The 20,461-nt window shown below is 39.4% G+C and overlaps 1 protein-coding gene across 1 annotated transcript in view; it reads left to right on the top strand.

Moving 5' to 3' along the window:
• EFHC2 (EF-hand domain containing 2) overlaps window positions 1-20,461 on the top strand; it is a 132,335-nt gene that overhangs the window by 53,082 nt on the left and 58,792 nt on the right. The window contains exons 8-11 of the mRNA XM_063084635.1: window positions 6,047-6,212; window positions 13,613-13,755; window positions 15,987-16,183; window positions 18,818-18,948. Of these exons, the coding sequence (XP_062940705.1) occupies window positions 6,047-6,212; window positions 13,613-13,755; window positions 15,987-16,183; window positions 18,818-18,948 (637 nt within the window). The remainder of the gene's footprint in view (window positions 1-6,046; window positions 6,213-13,612; window positions 13,756-15,986; window positions 16,184-18,817; window positions 18,949-20,461) is intronic.

Genomic DNA, 20,461 nt, shown 5'->3' with positions numbered 1-20,461 from the left:
ATTGGTTGATTTGTGGGAGAGAGTGACACTGGGGACCGTCTATTCTGCCATCTTGACTGGAACCCCTCTCATTATCACATTTTAAAGGTGAAGAAATCTAGGCTTAAAAGGGGCTTATTTGTCCAAGGTCCTGCAGCCAGCAAAGGGTGAGCCAAGATTTGAATTTGTTTGCCTGATGCCAGGGACTTCTGTTTTCCCTTATAGTCCCCTGCCTCACTACAAGATGGGGTAAATGTTTTGGTTGAGCAATTGAAATGGAAATCTAAATGCTTTTCTCTTCACTTAATTCTTGCTTACCACAATGAATATACTTATTTGAGTTCTCTAGGGAATTCTCTTGTGTGAATTTGCTCTACCTTTCCTGGTGAGGCTCACTTAGGTTTTCAGGTTCTTCTTAGATATCAATTCCATTCCAGTCAGGTTAGTTCAGTTCAGAAAGAAAGCCAGTGATGTACTAAGCACCTACTATAGGTAGGCCATTGCAGTAGACTTAGGAGATACAGAGTTGTGTAAGAGGTTTTGAGGCTGCAAGAGGAGCTGAGACCTTCGGCATGTAACATCTTCTTATGAGAGTCCTGGAGGCAGTCAGAGAATGTGATGTAAAACCTAAAACACAAACTCTCATTTGTTAAACTGCCACTTCCAGTCTCCCGAGGACCTGCCAGACAGCTCTACCCCCTTCCTAGGCCCTTCACCCCAGACTCCAGGTAACCTGCTGCTACTAGGAGTTGATGGAAGTTGTTGACCTTCCAGGTTGGGGTTTTGAGCCAGGGTGGGGGGGGTGCTTAGTCTTATATTTCTCTCTGAACCTTAGAGTATTCATATGAACACACTTCCCTGAGTGGTGAGATGAAAGCCAGAAGCAACCACAGCTTCTTAAAAGACAAGGTGCTTTGTCTCTAGAATGAGACAAGGCTCACCTTATGTGTCTTGGTGTCTCCATTGTGTAGTATTCCTGGCCTCCTGGGAATCTTTATATTGTGAAAGAAGGTATACAAAGCACACAAAGGTGTTAGAATAAAAAAGACTCAGTTTCACTCTTGGGTTCATTAAGGGAATTTGCTCCACTGCATCTGCATGCCAGATTAGTCAAAATGTGTGGGCTCTAACTGGTGGCCTCTTCTTATTTTATTTTCTAAAATTGGTCCCCTTTAGTGGGCACAGTTAGACATATTTGCTTTGGGGACTTTGGATGAGACGCAGCCAGGAATATGCAGGTGGCGGCTGTTATAGAGAAGCTGCTAGTGGCCCATAGATTGCTGGGGAGAAGAATTTGGCCTTTAATAAATATAGATGCCTGTTTAGAATCAATAAGTCTTCCGTGTTGATAGAAAATTAAAATATTTATATAATGGGTCACTGAAAATCATAACATATTGAAGATTGCCTTAATATAAAGGATGCGGTAGAAGATTAAAAGATTATTTTAATATAAAGGATATAGTGAAGGTTCCAAAACATCATATGATTCCTTAAACATAAAGTCCAACATTTGGTTGATGTTTGTCTGTTAGCTTGATTTTGAGAACATATAAGTTGCATTTGGGAAAATGAATGTTGAACTGGAGAGACTCGGTACATTATTAGTGTCAGCGACTTCTATATGGAATTTTTCGACGCAGTATGAATACCATGGTGCACTCCAAAGCTAGCCATTCTGGGTAAATATATTGCCTTCAAATGCCCTATGGTCCATTTCAATTGAGTCTTAGTGCTTAATTTTGTTCCGTTCACTTCTTTTGTTCTCTATAGACTTATTCATTATGTAAAAAAAAAAAAAAGTAGTTTGTGCCTTTAAAGCTAATGTAACATGAACATTATGCATTTAAACAGAAAATTATGCAAATACAAAATTATGATGCATTTCATAATCATGCTGACTTTTTAGATTTCTCATAACATATGTTAAGATATCCCATTTAACAGACACTATTGTTACACAACATTTCTTGAGTTCCGACAGTGTACTTAATGTAACTAATGACTAGAAATTATATCTATGGGTTGGGTGTGGGGAGTGAATCAGTATTGTCTGATAATCTTTACATTTGCTTTTTCTGATTTTTTGGTAAGGTTAAATTAATATACTTAATGTTACTTAGTTATTCCTGGCATTTTAATTTTGTTTATAATTAAATAATTATAAAATTAAACAGTCTTAAAAATTCATAAGACTGACCAAATTTTATTTTTTGTTTTGGCATTTTTGAAGCCCAAACCAGGACAAAGTCTCATCAATAATTGTGGTCCTGTCAATAATTGTGGTCCCATTTTCTACCTTGTCAGTAATTCTGGTCAGTAGAATACCTGAGTGTCTCCACTGTGCAGCACACAGGAAGGAGCTGACAAGTGCCAACAGCACAACTAGGAGCCTGTCTAGCAGGAATCCAGGGGGAGATTTCTAATGCAGTATACAGCCTTGGTGCTTTCATATGTTCTCCTACCTGATGACACTTCAACGTATTTTGGGGGGGAAAAATGGCTGACAGACAAAGAAAAGGAGTTGGCCACAGTCCCAAGAAAGGTGCGTGGATAACCTTTCTATTTATGTAGAAGCAGAGGGCTTGATAGAATTCCTAGAGACAGTTGAGCCCTTGTGTAAACGCAATTTGATTCTTAAAAAGATGAGATTCTTTCATGCATTTAAGGATTCAAGGGAGAAGGTGATTCCATAGATTTCTTCCACATAACAGTTCTGTGTGGACACCCCCTGCTCCCGCTTTAAGGCAGCTTTGCCATTCTGCTGGCCCTGGCTTGCCTGCTGGCCTGTAGCATGTAACTCCCTCATTACTTTATGTGGATGACCATGGACTGGTTTGTTGGTCTTTCCTATAGCATAAAGGTTGGAAAAGGCACCAGGGGCTCTGGGAGGTGTTTCTCTCACTAAAGGGACAGGAATTTGAATGTAAACTGTTCTTACCTACGAATGTCTGCCTTGGGTTATTATTCTTTGTCTATAAAAGGACTTTCTTATCACTGATTCTTAGTGGCTGGGACAATCAAACTAGTAACAAGACCATTCATTTCCATTATGTTTGAACACTATTATCCTGTACTGAAATTAAGATTGAGCAAAAATCTTAAAGCACCCTTAATTTTGTGGAGTTATTTCTGGCTATCTCTGAACTTTTGGTACTAGAAGGAGCAGGACATCCAAGGTGAGAGTGTAATGATCATTTCAGTCAATTGGCCTCTGCAAGTTGCAGCAACAGGGATAGAATTGGCCTCTAGTCTCACCACATGGCCTTCATGAACCTAATAATTTTGCTTCTTTTACCTTCCCTCTAAAGAGAAGATGGTAGAGGATTGGAGGATTCCTAAGGATTTCATAGCTCTAACATTATATGATTCACTAATTGCTTGAAATCACTTGACCTGGGTATTGAGTACAAGCAGAGGTGGATTTACCTTGAAGCTAATGAAGCTTAATCTTTAGGGTTCTTCCTTTGCAGGGGCCCCAGTCCAAGGCCTTGGCCTAATTCTGTTTTAGTAATTTGGCACTGTTTGTGTTGAAGAGCTTCTCCCAAATTATATGTTTCACACCTCCCAGGAACCTGGATCCATCTTCGGGTTACTAGAATATAAGAGATGAACTTTGAGATAATTGAAGGCTTTTCCCAGTAGTGCTTCCAACTGAGATGGTGAATAGACAATCACCATGAAGAAGCATTAAGACACCTTTTTAAGGTATATCATCTCTCTACAAATTTGTTGGAGTCTAGTCAATCATGGATAGGCATTCAATGTATATGTTTTTACAAGTCACTTGGAATTAGAGGAATCAGACCATTTGAAAGACAATATGTCTCAGGATCTCGCAGAGCACCAGTTTAAGAAGACATTGGAAAGATGCTTTGTACAAAAATGTGTACTTTTTTCATTTATTCAACAAATATTTTTGAACACCCAAAACATGCAGGATGGTGGGATAATGGAAAACCAAAGATAGAAAATTTGTCATTCAGGTGTGAGTCCAAAGATTTGTGAATGTATGTGGATTAGCCAGAGAAATGTGATTTAAAGTTGGATCTTGAGCCAGAGTTTCCAAAAAGATGTCTGTGGTGTTATAAAAGTCAGGCGTAATGGAGTGGAACAGTTCTCAGCTTTTATACACTAGATGGCACTGTGGGTGCAGAGCAAAGCTCTAAATTGGTTCTTTTGTTACTTGAATCTGTTGCAAAAATTATGTAGTTGAGGAAACAACACTGTGTTATAAAACCTGTAATTTTGAGGGAGGCATAGAATGCATTTTTAATTACTTTTCAATTCAATATGTGTCTTCTTTCGTTAGACTGCTCAGATTAGTATGTAGAGTTGTGTGTATATGTCCCATGTTGTAAGAAGCTGCTCACGCCCCAATTTTCTAATAATCACTTAGAGCTCTCCGGACATTTCTGTGGTGCTCTTCCTGAAATGAAGGTACCAAGCACTGATGTGTTTGATGTAATGGTTAGCAATGATAGAGTCTACTGCAGTTGTGCCTAATTCCAAGATTTGAACTTTCCTCTTATTACCAAGACTTCTCTTTAATCACCACAGAAATAGCAATAGGAGAGGCTCAAATGTCACTTCTGTATGAGCAGAATGGCTGTCCCATTTCACTGAACCAGTGAGAAATATTTGATGGCATTCTCTTTGTCAACATGTCTGCTGTAAGCAATTTCTGTTAGAATAGAATAATACTCTTTTGACGATTATGCTTAGGGAAATTTCACACAAAGGCTGCTAGGAAGTCTAAGGAAATGTTAAAGCTGAAAATGTTTTCAAATCAGATTTAAGAAATGGTCTCAAAACCTTAGCCTTTTGATCAATCAGTAAAAAAACAGAAACAGAAACCAAACACCTCGATTTTCAGAGTTAGATTGTCTCGCATGACAAATCGATGCACATTTTCTCTTAGAGGTGTACACTAAAATTTGTACTCTTCCTTCTATTAGAACTATAACAATAAAAAAGGAAAATTAAAAAATTTTGGCTATGTGGAACTCCTTTTATTCACAAATGGCAACACCTATGGCATATTCAAGCTTGGGGGGAAGAACTAGAAAGTGGATTCTGTGGGGTTTTTTGTTTTGTTTTAGGAAATATCTCGGCATTTTCTTTGTCATTCGTGGTGGAGCAAACACAGTGACTTGGATAGATCAGATCAATGTGTTATTTGCTCTGGAGAGCACAGTTGCCTCTCAGAGATGGCACAGCCTTGCAAATGAGTATCTAAAAAAAAACTTCTAGGCTGTTATAAATATGTCACCAGTGCTCTCTCCACCTTTCCTTCCTCACAGATAAGTCAATAAAATCAACAGTATTTACCATTTAGTACTTCCTTTGAGAGAGTAGGCAGTTGGCTATTTAAAAAAAATTTAAAAAAAAATTTTTGTTTTGTTGCTTCATCACATCTGAGTACAATTGCAGTCTTTTGTTAGGCAGTAACAAGAGGGACCTGGAGTAGTGGTTGGTGAGAAGAAAGAAGTTTTGTTTTTGTGTTTGTTTTTGAACCAGATAGTGAAGTGCCACAGCCTGGAGTGGAGTTGGAGGCAAAGGAGGGGGCTGAAAAAGTGGGGAGAGGAGGAGGAGATGGAGGGTCGGGAAGGGGAAAGGTGAAATAGTCAGGAGTCAGTCCTGTTTGGAAAAGAATTTTATTAGTGAGCGTTGACTGCAGATGGGAGAGGGCTAAATGACAGGTTAAAATATGGAATGGATGGCATAAAGTTTCAAGTTTGAATTTTCATATCATAGGAAAAATCAGGGAAGAACAAAAAATATTCAGAAATGGGGATGTGATGACAAAAGATAAATGTTTACTTATTTGACATAGATTCTTTGCTTTTCTTTTGAACCAATGGCGATTATTAAGTGAGTTCTGTGGCTTTTGTAAACGTGATTGAAACCTACTTTCACCGGATTTTGCTGTGTTTTGTTTGAAAGAGTTTAAAATAGTCTACAAAGATCTCCATGTTCATCTTGAAAGCATAACAAACCTTTCAAAACAGCCATAATCAGGGCAAAAAAAAATATTGCTGTTTTGTTTGCCTTTGTTTTGTTATAGAGAACTTTACCTCAATTTCATGCAAGGCTCCTCCTCCTCCAAAAATAGAAAGGAAGTTTCCACCTTATACCGGCTTTGGTTCTGAAGAGGATTCTCTCCGTTCCTGCATAGGCCTTGTGCCCACACCTCACAAGAGGAACTTCAAGAAGATCGCAGAAAAAGACAGGTGCTTGAGGGAACCATGATTTTAGTCCAGTCTTTCTCAAATAAATGTGTTTGGGGTTTATAATATAGTCCTTATGACAAAACAGATGTCATGCAACTCATCTAATTTTAAGTCTGGAGACAAGTTGTTATAGCTTTTTAAATGAAGTTGATTAACATGCAGTATTAACAGGTTCTTACTTGAGTGCTTATTTCAGTAAGTGTCATCTGAAGGCCCCAATCTATGTTGCCTTTCCCTGTGTATCTATCTATCTATCTGTCTGTTTGTCTGTCTGTCTATCTCCTAAAGATGGTCCCTAGGAAATGATGTAGAGTCGGGGTCAGCAAGCTTTTTCTTAAAGGATCAGATAATAAATGTTTTTGGTTTTGTGGGCCATACGGTCTCTGTCACAGCCACTCAGATTTGCTGTTGTAGCGTGAAAGCAGCCATAGACAGAATGTTAACAAATGTGCAACTGCATTCCCGTAAAGCTTTTTTTATGGACACTTTTTTAATGGACATTTGAACTTTATATAATTTTTACCTATCACAAAATATTCTTCTTTTGATTATTTTTCAGCCATTTAAAATGTAAAAACCATTCTCAGCTGAAAGGCCATACAAAAACAGGTGGCCGGCTGGATTTGGCCCATGAACTGTGGTTTGCCAACCCCTGTTATATAGAGATTTCAATGATTTATAAGTGTTTTCCAAGATGTTATTTGACAATTAATGTTGTTGTTTTTATTTGAGAGGTTTAGTTGAGTTCAGTTACCATAGATTGCTTACATGGCTGGATATAATTTCAAAAGGCAGACTTTCAAAAGTATTACTAATATAGATGAGGAAAAATCTGCCCCTGAGTCATGCATATAGAATGTGGGGCGCTGCCCATGGCTACTTTTTGCTTCTGCAGGGAGAGCAGGCCGTGGAGAGAGAAGTGAAGAGGAAAAGTGGTGGGGAAATGTTGCAGATGTTTGAATAGGATGTGGGCTAAAAATTGCAGTCTTGTGTGAGGGAAATAATGGGTCGGGAGATCCTGGGGAGAAAAATGATAAAGGCAACATGTTGTAAGACTAGGAAAAGGGGAAGAAAAAGACAGCATCCTGAATATGATAAAATTGAATGGGGTCAGATGCTTATATAGAACATTTGAAGGAGAGAGAACAATAGCTGTGCTATATCTGTAAAAATGATGAAAATCTATTATTAAGAATTGAACAGAATGTCTAAAAGTCTGCCTTTGCCATGACATGATGTCTTTTGTCTTCCAAAAAATAATCTTTTATTTTTAAGGACTTTAGAGTTTTATTTTTAAGTGTTAGAATCGATGCTACTCAAAGTGTGGTCCCCATACTTGTTAGAAATGCTAATTCTTGTGCCTTCTCCCAGACCAACTGAGACAGAAACTCTAGGGGTGGGGCCCAGCACTCTGTTTTCACAAGCACTCCATGGGATTCTGAGTCACACCAGTGTTTGAGAACTACTGGTTCTGATCACATAACAGGGACACCAACTTATACGCCATCCTCCCTTATCAATAACAGTGTTTACTGTGAGGTTTCAGAGTAGGACTTTTGATGAACATTTTTTGCTAACTGCTGTTTTTAAGGGCAGCCACGCGAAGGAGGTGAGCAGGAAGAATGTCCCTATTGTAAAAGGACAGGGAATTTTTCTTGTAAGTAAATAACATGAAATATTATCCAGGGTGTTGCTTCTGGAACCCAGGGGAAAACAGTTCTTTGTGGGTAGTTGACTTAGTTTCTCTTTTTGTCTACACTGTGTAAACTTGCCCACAGCACACTGACTGTAGATAGCACTTCTGTGTTCTCCTTATGCTGTTGTGGCTGGAGGATAGTGGTATAGGCACAAATGTCTCTAATTTCGTTTCTTTTTGTCCACTGCTTATTCTGTGCCAGGAATACACTTCCCTTAAGCTCCTCCCACACAGTGACCATGTTTCCATAGTAACTGGCACATTCAGCTGGAGTCTTATACATGAGTTTGAATAACCCAAGGTTTTAAAATTGTGAGAACCTAAGGAATATGATCTCACAAAACATACAAAAAATAGTTTCTTAATATAAGTAAAGAATCTGTGAAATTGAGACATGAAATTGTACATGACCTATACTGATTATATATGTTGCTGTTAAAAAATGTATTGGGTGCTGTTGTTGAAATGAGGGTAATGCTGATGAACTATGAGTCATTGGAGCAGATAGTTTCAAGTTAAAGCATATGAGATTTTTGACAGACACGAAGATCTTTATTTTCTGGGTAAACATGACTGTGATGGCCTGCTGGGCAGATTTTCTAGTCTGATATGGGAGGACCAGAATAATATATTTCTCACTGCACCAGGCTGAATTAGTTACTTTGTTCTCTGTGTGCCCACAATACTCTGCTGATCATACCTCTAATAATATTATTACTACTCCTAATGAGCAATTAATGGTTGTTGTATATTAACTCCTTTACAGTACTTGGTCTCATTTAATCCTCATAAGAACCTTGGAAAGTAGATAATATTATTGCTCTGTATTAGTCTGTTTCTGTTGCTTATAACAAAATAATATGGAACTGGGTGATTTATAAAGAAAACGAAATTTATTGCTTACAGTTTCTGAGGCTGGAAGTACAAAGTCCAGGGAACATAGCTGGTGAAGGCCTTGATGGTGGCCACTGTGATGGCAGGGTATCACATTGCAAAAATGGTGTATCAGAAAGAGCAGAGAGAGAGAAAGACAGACTTTTCTCTTTTTTTAAAGCCCTCAGAACCATGCCCCTGATCACCATTTTTAATCCATTCACTACAGCATGGTCCTATAATCTAATTACCTCTTAAAGGCCCCACCTTTCAATTACCATAATAGGATTTCACACTCTCTTAACAGTCACAGTGGGAGCCAAGTTTCTAATACATAAAACTTGGGGGACACAATTCAAGCTTCAGTGAATTTGGGGGTCACATAATTCAATCCCATTCGATACATGCACCCATTCATAATTCAATCCCATTCAGTATGTGTACCCATTCTTCGCATGAGGAAACTGAGGCTCAGAGAGGCTGTGTTACTTTTAGTTGAACCAGGGAAATCTAACTTCTGGAGTTCATCTTTCTTGCTGCAGAATCTGTACTTGTCACACTGTGTGGTAACTCATTTATGTAATTTGTGGGCTCCCCCTAGACTAAGAGCTCCTTGGGAGTAGGGACTGGCTTTATTGCCCTCTTAAGAGTTAGAACAGTGCTGGCTACATACTTGGAGCTCAATAAATATTTTGTCCAATAAGAGAAGGAATAGATGAATGAGTGAGTACATAGAATAAACATTCACTCATCCATTTCCTAATGATGAATAGAAGAGACTGATGACTTCCCACCAGGAAGGTTATTATCCCAGATTTGTGCTATTTATAACCATATAGCACCCAAAATTAAATTTATGGTTTAATCTTCATCTTTGACGTGTTTCAGATATTGTTCATCTGCTGTCACAAGACTCTATACGTCTAGCTATTTTGAGGTTTTTAGTAGATATGTAGCCCTGGGTGAAATGTTCATTCTCTTAGTCAACAAATATTTCCTGAGCACCTGCTGTGTGCCAAGCACTGATTTAGGTACTTGAAATACGTCAGTGAACAAAACAGACACAGAGTCCTGCCCTCATAGAACTTACATTCTAGTTGTGGGAGATAGACAATAAACAATAAAGATAATACATAAATAAATTATGTAGTGTATGGACAGTGTTAAGTACCATGGAAAAAATAGAAATAAAGAGCTCTTGGTCTAGGGGGAGCCCACAAATTACATATTAAGTTGCTATGAAAAGAATAAAGGGGAACTGGGAGTGTGGGGCTAAAGAGTATACCTGGTTGCAATCTAAATAGTGTGGTCTGGGTGGACCTTACTGAGGAGAGGAAACATGTTCCAGGCAGAAAGAATAGTCAGAGAAAAGGCCCTAAGAAGCAGGCTTGGGATGTACAAGAAACATCCAGGAGGCTGACATGGATACAGTAGATGAGTAAAGGGCAGAGTACAAAGAGATGAGATGAAAGAGGTAATGGGAGGTCGGATCACACAGGGCCTTGTTGACCATTATAAGGACTCTTTTGACTTTGAGTGATAAGGTAGGACCATTGGGAAATTTGAGCAGAGAAGTGACTTGATCTCATTTGCATGTTAAATCACTCCTAAGCAGTGTTGATAGTAGACTGTCAATGGGCAATGATGGAAGTAAAGACTAGTTAAGAGGCTAATGCAGTAGTCCAAGAGAAAAGTTATGGTGGCTCAGATCTGAGTGAGTGCAGTAGAAGTAGTGAAATTAAATAGTGGATTCTGGAAATATTTTGAGGGTAGAGCCAATAGGACTTCTTGACTGGATATGAGGTGTGAAAGAAGTGAGGAGCCAAGGATGACTTTCAAGGTTTTGGCCTGAGCAACCGGAAGGATGAGTTGCCATCTAGAGATGAGAGAGACTGTAGATAGAGTAGATTTGGGGGTAAGAACAGACATTCAGTTTTAGAACAAGTTAAGTTTGAAGTGTTTTTTAGGTATCAAGTGGAGATATTGAGTAGGCAGTTGGATGTTTGTGTGAGTATGGAGTTTAGGACAGAGGTCTGAGCTAGAGATATAAACTTGGAAGTCATCAGCATATAGATGGTATTTAAAGCCATGATGCCAAATTGTATTAAAGTCTTGAGACTGGATGAGATCACCAAGGGAGTGAATATACATAGATAAGTACATAACTAAGGAATAAACTCTGGGACACCCCAAATTAAGAGATTGGGAAAAAGCGGAGGGACTAGCAAAGGAGACTAAAAAGGCACAAACAAGGAGGTCAGAGTGTAACCAGGAGAATACAGGATCCTGGAAGCCAAGTGAAGCACAAGTGTCATGGAAGAAGTGATCATTTGTACCAGTTGCTGTTGATTGGTCAAATTAGATGTGGACAAAAACTTAAGCATTGTAATTGATATTGTGGAGATCATTGTTGACCTCTGCAAGAGCAGTTTAGGTAGAGCAAACCTAGTAGAAGTGGATTTAAGAAAAAAAGAGAAGAATTCGAGGTAACAATTATAGATAAGTCTGGGCTGTGTGTAGAAAGTTTAGACATGACTTCTGGACCTAAGAATTTATAATTTGTTTTGGGACAATGTGAATAAACACATTTTAAAAAACACCTGCCAAGAGTACAAGTCTATATAGTGCTAAATTGTGTGTGACATTATGGTTGGTGCAGGAGGTGTAGTAGGTGGTCAGCTGGAAAGGCGGGTTATTGTGGTAAAAAGAGTGTTAAAAGAGAAGTTTGACAGCTTATTAGTCAAGGAAATATCCGAAGACACTTGCAGTGTTTCTTCTGGGGACAACCTCATCAGAATCTCCTGGAGTACTTATTAATAATGTATGTTTCTGGAGATGCAAGCTGACTACTGAATCCATATCTCTGGGGTGGGGCTCTGGATCCTGTATATTTAACAAGCTCCCCCAGGTAACTTTTATGCACAGTAAACTTTCTGAACTGCTGGTCTACAAATTTTATTGAGTAGATTATATTCCTCATCGATGAGTTCTCCAGAACACTAGAATTAAGAGGAAAAATGGCATATTGGACATGTGAAAAATACACAATTAACATATACTCTTGTAAATGTATGTAAATTCTAAGTAAAATTTACAGTAGTATTTATTTGCCCTGAGATTAGACCTCATTCAGTTGTTTCAGTGATATTTCACGCATCTGAAGTTATGGGTCTTTCGTGAGAGGGGGGTACTGAATCTGTTTGTTACTTGTAATACAATTATGTACCAGAGAAGATGGTTGACAAGGCACAGCTGTCCCCTGTGCTCTATGAGTTCCATTTGAAGCCCGGGAACTAGGTACTAAGAAAACAGAGCTATGGCTATCTGGCTGTTTTACCTGGGCTGCCCTGGGGCTAGCTTCCAGACTGCTGCACTCTGCTCCATCTCACATAAGACCTCAAGCTGGGAATCTTGGCACCATGCTTTTTCAGCCCTGCTTCTCGGACGGTTTGAAAAAAGGGCAGAGCAAAGCAATTTTCTGCCTCTGCAAATCAGAAATACTTTTTTTTTTTTTGTCACTTAACACAAGGAAAGTATGGATTTCAGCATAGGAGAGTCTGCAAGTGAGGACCTCTTTGCTTAGAGTTGTGACAGGGAACTGGTGAAGGACAGTTTATTTTACTGCATGCCTCCTTGGAGTAATGATTTTGATTATCAAAAACTTCCCAAAGGGTTTATTATTTGTTACGAGGTCCACCTTTCACTAGATGATATCTGCAAACATACTTCTGCTGACCATGAAGTAATTTCTTCAGTGACCAGGCAGTCAATTTTGGGAACTTTTAATTCAAGAATTTGATCACATCTTCAGACTAATAGACTATTCTGTTCATGTAGGGAATTCTAAGTGCAAATTCCAATCTATATGGGTCTTATAACAACTTTCTACAAACATTTATTGAGTACTTATAATTAAAAAGTGTTATGTTAGATAACAGTTAACAAGACCTAGTCCTTGCCCTTGGAAAACAGACTTGTAATGGCTACTTACAGTATGGGTGATAAGTGCTATATACCAAAAGGCAGGTTTATGATGTTTATTACAGCATTTGAAAAGGAAAAGTTCATTTTTCCTTTGAAGGGAGTTGGGATGCTGTGGAGCTGACAGAGTGATTCAGGGAGGGGGAGGATGCGGGCTGGAAGGTGCAAAGCAATGGCATGAGCCTGTGGGTGGTGAAACAGGGAGGTGGCCCCAGGCTCAGGCAGAGCACGCCCACTGGATTGCTCCGGCAACGGGGCTAGGTGCTTGTGCTTCTTTCTAACACGATTATTGTGATTGTTGACTAGCCTCATGATTAGAGAATAACCGGCAGATGTGGCTTGTTTGAGCAGTGTGTTCAGTACATTTGTGTTGGGTACATTTTCCCAGTGTGTTACCAAGGACAGGTAAAGAATAAGAGATATTTTAATATACCATCAGCTCTCTATATCCATGGGTTCTGCATCTGCAGATTCAACCAACAGTGGATCAAAAATGTTAAAAAAAAAAAACAATAAAAAAATACAGCGATAAAAGATAATACAAATAAAAACCAACACGGTATAGCAACTGTTTACATAGCGTTTACATTGTATTAGATATTATAAGTAATTTAGAGCTGTTTAACCAACCTCCCATGGATACTGAGGGATGACTATACTGAGAAAATTCCTCTGCCTTTAAATTTAGAACCTGAATAAGAATATGGTTGAACTCTTTCACTTTGGAGGGTTTATGCTATTATATTAAAACCATAACACACCTTTTGCAGGCATTTTTTTTTTTTTTACATATATGACGTGTGAAAGATTACTTGCATAATGCTATAACCCTCATTTCTCTTCCATTTAGCTATGGCAACATAAGCAATATACTCCGGTTTTTTGCAAAACTAATCACAGACAAATGTGCAGACGTGGACAGGATGTTTGTTATTTCATATTTTCTCAGCGATGACACAATTTCAGTGTTTGAACCTATAGAGAGGAATTCAGGTAAGAGACATACCTCTCATGGCATTTTCCTCAGGACATTTAACTGTCTCTTCATTTTGAAAATTAGGGAATGATCTGATACTGTAGCCTAGATGATCTATGATAGTGACTTTTTTTTGGCTCAGGGCTGGGGGACTTGAGATACCTCCTTTTTGTCACTATCTCTTCTTCTGTGGCCTGTGAGGTACCTCTGTGGAGTCCAAGGGCTTCAAAATCATGGTCTGGCTACCACCAGTCCCACTCACAGCCAGCAAACCAAGGGGATGTCTGTATTTTTTATAGTCCTGCTTAAAAATTTTTTGCTTGACTATAAGACAAAAATCCCAGTTATACAAATTTAATCTTCAGAGTCCATCTTTCTCTGGCCCCTCACTCTGTTGAGGCTGTTGCCCAGGTTCCAGCACCCAGGCCCACAGAATGCCTCTCCACAATGTACTGTTTGCCAGTTTTCATGGTTTGAATACTCCACCCATGGCCAATTTTTAGCAGCCAACAGTTTAAAAATTGGCTTGCAAAATCTCTGAAAATTTAAGTTAGTTGTATGAGGTGGTATGAGCCACTTAACACACCAATGAGTAATGAATAATTTGTATAACTAAGTTAGGCTCCACAATGATTTGAATAATGGATCAACTCTTAAAATATGAAATTGAATAGGGATGAATATAACTTATGCTCTTAAAGGTGAAAAAGTCAGCTGTATACATCTAGAATAGGGAAGATATGGTCAAGCAAACTGTAGCATGTGTAAAACAGAAAGGGTGATGGTCAGCTACATGCTTACTAGTAATAATAGCAGCCATTACTGAGAACCTACTGTTATCCTGGTAAGAACTTTATGAGGTTCAGTTTTGTGTTAGTCCAGGTCCTCCAAGAAGCAAATGCCGAGATGAGATTAAATGTGCAAGACATTTATTAGGGGAAATGCCAGTGAGGGACAGTGTGGAACGAACCAGAGAAGGCCAGGAGAGCCATTAGACTGTGGTGCAGGTCTGACTGCTGTGAAGGACAGAGGGAAGGAAGAAAGGGGGAGGTACTAGACTGCAGGGAAATTCTAAGAACATTTCGGCAAAGCTAATGGAGAGTCCTTGAGCCAAAGTAGCTAGTTGGAGAAGCCCTTGTCTTGTAGTAATGGGCCTATCTTAGTATCCCTGCCTTGCTCAGTCACTTGTTGTCAGCAGCCTGAGAGAAGCATGACCTCACCACACACCCGAGGATGAATTTCAGGACACAGCAGCTGGGGCCTTCCATCACTTATGTTCTCCACAGTGGGTGATCTGAGAGGGACATTTTATGACTCCCACAAATTTTATTCCTATTTTACCAATGAGAATTCACAGAGGTTCAGAGAGATTAAATAGCTCTTAAAGATCAACCAGCAAGCAAGTGACAGAGCCAGGATGGAATGCAGCTCTATTCGGCTCCAAAGCCTATGTCTTTCCACCACCCATGGTTTCTGAATGTGGTTGGAGGAGTATGATGAAGCTGACCACAAAAGCTCATCTGGTCTCAGGCTATATTCATGGGCCTATAAATTGCAGTTCAATATCAGAAAATACTGGAGTCCTTTGTTTGACTCTGGTCACTGCTTTCCAAGAGGTCAAAAAACAAATAATGCACAGAAGAGAACAGATGAAATGGAGAGAATTCTGGAAAGTAAGAAATATGAGGCATTGCTAAAAGAAGTAAATATACTTTACATGTAGGGAAAAAAAAAAGAGTTAAGGGGACTCCCATAGTTGTCTTCAAACAAGTAATCTTTACAGAAGAGGGACGTTTTGTACTTAGCCCGCATGTCATATTAAGTGTAAAATGTCATCTGGGACAAATAGGTAGAAAACACAGTGAGGAGTTTTCTAACTGGTACTGTTTAAACATGCTATAAAGATCAGTTTCTTCAGGATGTCCCACACTCTCAGTACACTGCTGAACATATAGCAGGTCCTTGCTAATTGTTCATTGAATTGGGAAGGGAATAGAGAGAGGAAAGAAAAGGCTGGAATGCCATATACCTTCCCACCCCCACTCACCTAGGGAGTCTTATTTTTTTTACCCACTGTCTTGTTCTTCCCTTAAATCTGAGAAGGCAATATGAGTTCACAGCTAATAGGCAATATGAGTTTACAAATAAATGGTATGGTCTGTGTTTGAGGATGAAGTAACTCTAAAGGCAAGTCATATGATTCTTTTAAGAATAAAGGCTACTCATGAACTTTTCTCTTTTTCTTTAGGGTTTACTGGTGGGATGTTCTTGAAAAGAATTCGTGTTAAGAGGCCTGGACAAGAAGTCTTTAAAAGTGAACTATCAGAATATATCATGGTGCAGGAGCTGTATATTGGAGCCAGAGTGAATGTGAATGGCTACCTCTTTCATTTGCTCAATGCTGATGAGTATACCTTAAGCTACATGGAGAAGAATTCAGATAAGGTGAATTTACTTTCTGTAATTCTTGATTTGCCTCTCAGCCCTCTGTGATCTCTTTTTCTCTCTGTAGGGTCTTTTCTTCTTCATCTTGCCACCGGTTTTATGTTGTGCATTCGCACATATGGGCATGAATAATGGATCCATGCAACTTGGCCACAGGTCCCGTCACAGAGGCCGGGTCCCTGTCTACTCTGTTTACACGCTGAGTTCTCTGCTGCTTAACATCACGGATTCCAGGCACAGGCAGGAGGCAGACCCAGGGTTGAATCAAGTTTCCTGGGTTTTCTGCTGACACTAACAATGTTTTCAGAAAGAAATTCAACAACTATAGGAAAGGAAGAAAATCTGGTGTCACACACTGTGCTGTCCCAGCTAATTGGCACAGGCCAACAGAGAAGGCCAAGACCCAAACAAACAGAAACCCCAAGGGAACCCTCTAGTTGCTGGGATTGCAACTTCCTATAACAGTAGTCACCTGAGGCCTAAAATAAGAATTTAAGGAGAAATTGGCAACAGAGAACTCAAAGAGTTTTTTTTTTTTTAAATTTGAAATAAGATGGCAGATGGGTACTGTTACTGAAAGTGTTGTTATGGCAATGCTGTTCAGTAAAAATAACATATTGATATAATCTTGATTTTAAATGTGGACTAGTTCGGTGTGCAAACATGAACGTTTGGAAATCATTGCCTAATACTGAAAATCTATCTGGAGAATATTTATTTTAAAAGTCCACCTGTAAGTAATAATGGTTATATACCATGTATATACATACAGTACCAATTTTGTCTCATTTATATATAAAATACTCAGGGTTAAGTTGCTAACATCAATCTCTCTGTGTATATTATATCATCCATATCAGTTTGGATTCTCTGAGAAGCAGATACCAAGACAGAATTAGATGTTCAAGAAGGGGAGGAAAGAGAGGTGGGTAGGAAGAGCCTCAGACAGCTGTCAGACAGCTCTCAGGCAACACAGCTCTGAGAAAGTCTTGGCCAGGTGGATGGTGAACCCCAGAGCAAAGCCTGCCCATCAGAGAGGTACTGTGTCAGGTGGGAATGGCAAGCTCTGATCCCCCTGCTAGGCTGGGGAGAGGGTGGCCTTGGCAGGAATGCTGCAGTGGATCCCAAAGGTGTAGCAGCCCCAGGCTGTCACATAACAATGCTCTTCTCTACAGGGTCTCTCTTGAAAGGAGGCCTGGGCAGCACCCTTCATGGCTGTCACATCATCTCTATTTGTAGTGTTAGGGGTTCGAGTTATCATAAAACCAAGAACCAGTAGCTACTCGAAACACTGAATTCAGGTGAGAAACTCAATAATTGAGAAGTTAGATTTTTGGAGACCAGCAGGCCTGACTTGGAAACCTGACTCCACATTTAATAGCTGAGGGACCTTAGACATGTATCTTCCCTGAGCTTCAATTTCGTCATCTTTGAAATGGGAATAAGAATAGTGCCTATTTCATAGAGCTGCTATGAAGATTAAAAGTGCTAATGTGTGTGAAGTGCTGAGCTCAATGTGGCCCCTAGCAAGCTCAGTGTAGCTAGTGTAAATTAGAGTTCTATTTCCAAACAGAAACACTATATAAATGAATACACACACACACACACACACACACACACACACACGGTCTTCAAAAAGGTCACGGAAAGATTTATCTTTTAATTCAGTTTTTCCATGACCTTTTTGAAGTACCCTTGTGTATACACACCCCCCCCCCCACAAATATATATACACATGCAGAATCATGCAGCACTTAACGATGGGGATACGTTCTAAAAAATGCATTGTTAGGTGATTTCATTGTTGTGTGAACATCATAGCGTGTGTTTACACAAACCTAGATGGTATAGCCTACTACACACCTAGGCTATATGGTATAGCCATTATGATCTTATGGGGCCACTGTTGTATATGCTGTCATTGACCAAAATGTCGTTATATGGCACATGACGGTGTGTGTGTGTATTTTAAGATATAAAAGGCTTTTCTCCTTTCAGAATGATAAAAGCAGGGTAGGACATTATCTAGTATCAGCATCCCAAGTGAAAACTGCATTATTTTAAAACTACTCCTAATAAGGACATTCTAAGCAGAGAAAGATTAATATACTCTTTAATATCAATTTGAGGAGCCTTTTCAAAAGAGCTAATAGATCCTGTCATGGAAATAGATGAAAGGAAATGCAAAAGTAGAGGGGAGAGTAGGGTCCTGCAGTAGGTGCCAAACCGCCTGGATCATTTTCTGGTGGAAGAGAGGGAGCTTTATACTAAATTATGATTTATGTTTTTATTTTAAAATTTCGTCTTCTCACTTTTGATCTCTTAGCTATAATTATTTACAACCTTATGCTTTACTGGATTGAATAACAAGTATTCTTACTAAATCAAAAAGCTAATCACAGGGTAGGAGACAGGAACAGTGGGCTGCCCGGAGGGCGAATGTACAGAGATTAGAGTGCCTGTGTGGATCTTGGACACCCAGCCTTGTTCTCAACACTGTATCGCCTGGTGGCCAACAGTTCTGGGGCAGGGGTGTGGGGGTGGGGGAGGAATTCTAAAAATCTGGAGAGAGACTAGGCTCCCCAAGTCTTGGGCATATTTAAATATGTCTTTCCTTTCCTTTCACCCTTCTAGTTTCCTTTGAGCAACATCGAACTCGCCCTACAAAAGCTGAAAGAAGTAGAATCAAGATCCAGAGAGATCAAGCAAGTATTTACAGCTGCTGACTGTAGGCACACGAAGGTTGTGGATTTTAATACATTTAGGTAAGCCATATTCTGCTAGCAATAATCTCTTTTCCCTTCAAGATTGTCCAAAGAACAGAAAGAACAATTTCTTTCCTAGCGCTTCCTAGTTAATTCACTACATACTTTTTGTTAGTGGTTGGCATTTCTTTGCATTCATATTACTCGTACTTTGTGGTCAAGTTTTGACCATTACTATTCTAGTAAACTTTATGCATTTGCATATAAAAGAAGTTTATGAGTGGGAACAGAGAGACAAAAGCATAGGAAGTCAGTTGGTCATATTGTCTTGTGAATCATGGTGTTTTGTTGAAGGATCAGGGGAACACTAGGAATGTCACATCTGAGTGAGAAAGGCAGAAAAAATGCAGCTAAGAGCACACCCCTGCCCCGAAATCTGGGGAACAAGGAAGGACAACTCCCTAGAAATGTGATCAAATTGGAAAAGATAGTGGAAACTTTACTGATGGTGAGAGAAGAGGTGATATGTATGCATTTGTGTGTATGTGTACTCACACGTGTATTCTGAAAGACATAAAGATAGGAATCGAGGGAAGAATATATGACAGTAGTTAGAAATACTGTAAGAAATCATGGACAATAAAGATTTTCTCCAAGGTAAAGCTGAATTCTGGAACTGTGCAGTGGCTGACCTAGGCAAATTTCCAAACGGCAGAAACACAGGGAAATTCAGGGTCTAGTACAATTGTGAGATTTCTTAGCCTGAAAACAAAGTGAATGGAGTGTTCAGGAGAATGTAAATTAAATCATGGATGGAGGACAAAGGGGACTTTCTCTTTAGCCTGAGAATTCTGGCTCCTGAAAACAATAGTGGCTGAAAGCTATATAGTAAACTTGGCTTGATGCAGTCAAGATGTGGGCTGAGAATGAGGAAGTGAGCCCAGGAGAGGGTAGCAGGGAGGTCTTTCCAACTTTGTGTCTGTAGTTGCCTATTGCATCACTACCTGGTGGCCTAGAGCCCACCATTGGGCCCAAAGTGTCCCAAAGACTCATTTGTTGTTTTAACAAAGCTCTTTTGTGTCTCCAAAATGTTCTTTTGAGAGAAGCAGTCAGAGTACATGTTTTTATTGTTTAGAATTCCCAACCTTCTGGGATCAATAAGCATTTATAGTTCTTTGTTATTGTTCATAGTCACATATGTATGTTCATGATGTTGTGGAAAATAAATGGAGACAGAGTAAAGGGTGAAGACAATTACTCAGGCCATAGTCTAATGGAAAGCAGTGAAGGAGAAAAGACATTTCCATCAGAAATGAGGGAGTGGTTTCGTTTTATTATTTTGTGTCCTTTTACAAAAGCATTCATTTTCCCAACACTCTCGCAAAGTCTATTGGAAACACTTTAGTGAGTTTATGGGGATTTTTGGGAAGCACTTAGGCCAGGCAGGAGATCCAAGGAGGAAAAGTTGCTCTGCAGATGGAGGCCTGCCCCTAATTGGGAGTGGGATAAAGGCCGCCACACTGTGTGATTGGAGGGGTGGCTTCAAGGTGCTGCATGGTCAGAAAGAACAAGA

Source organism: Cynocephalus volans, chromosome X (assembly GCF_027409185.1).
Source record: "Cynocephalus volans isolate mCynVol1 chromosome X, mCynVol1.pri, whole genome shotgun sequence".
Lineage (NCBI taxonomy): Eukaryota > Metazoa > Chordata > Mammalia > Dermoptera > Cynocephalidae > Cynocephalus > Cynocephalus volans.
This window is presented reverse-complemented; position numbering and strand designations above follow the sequence as displayed.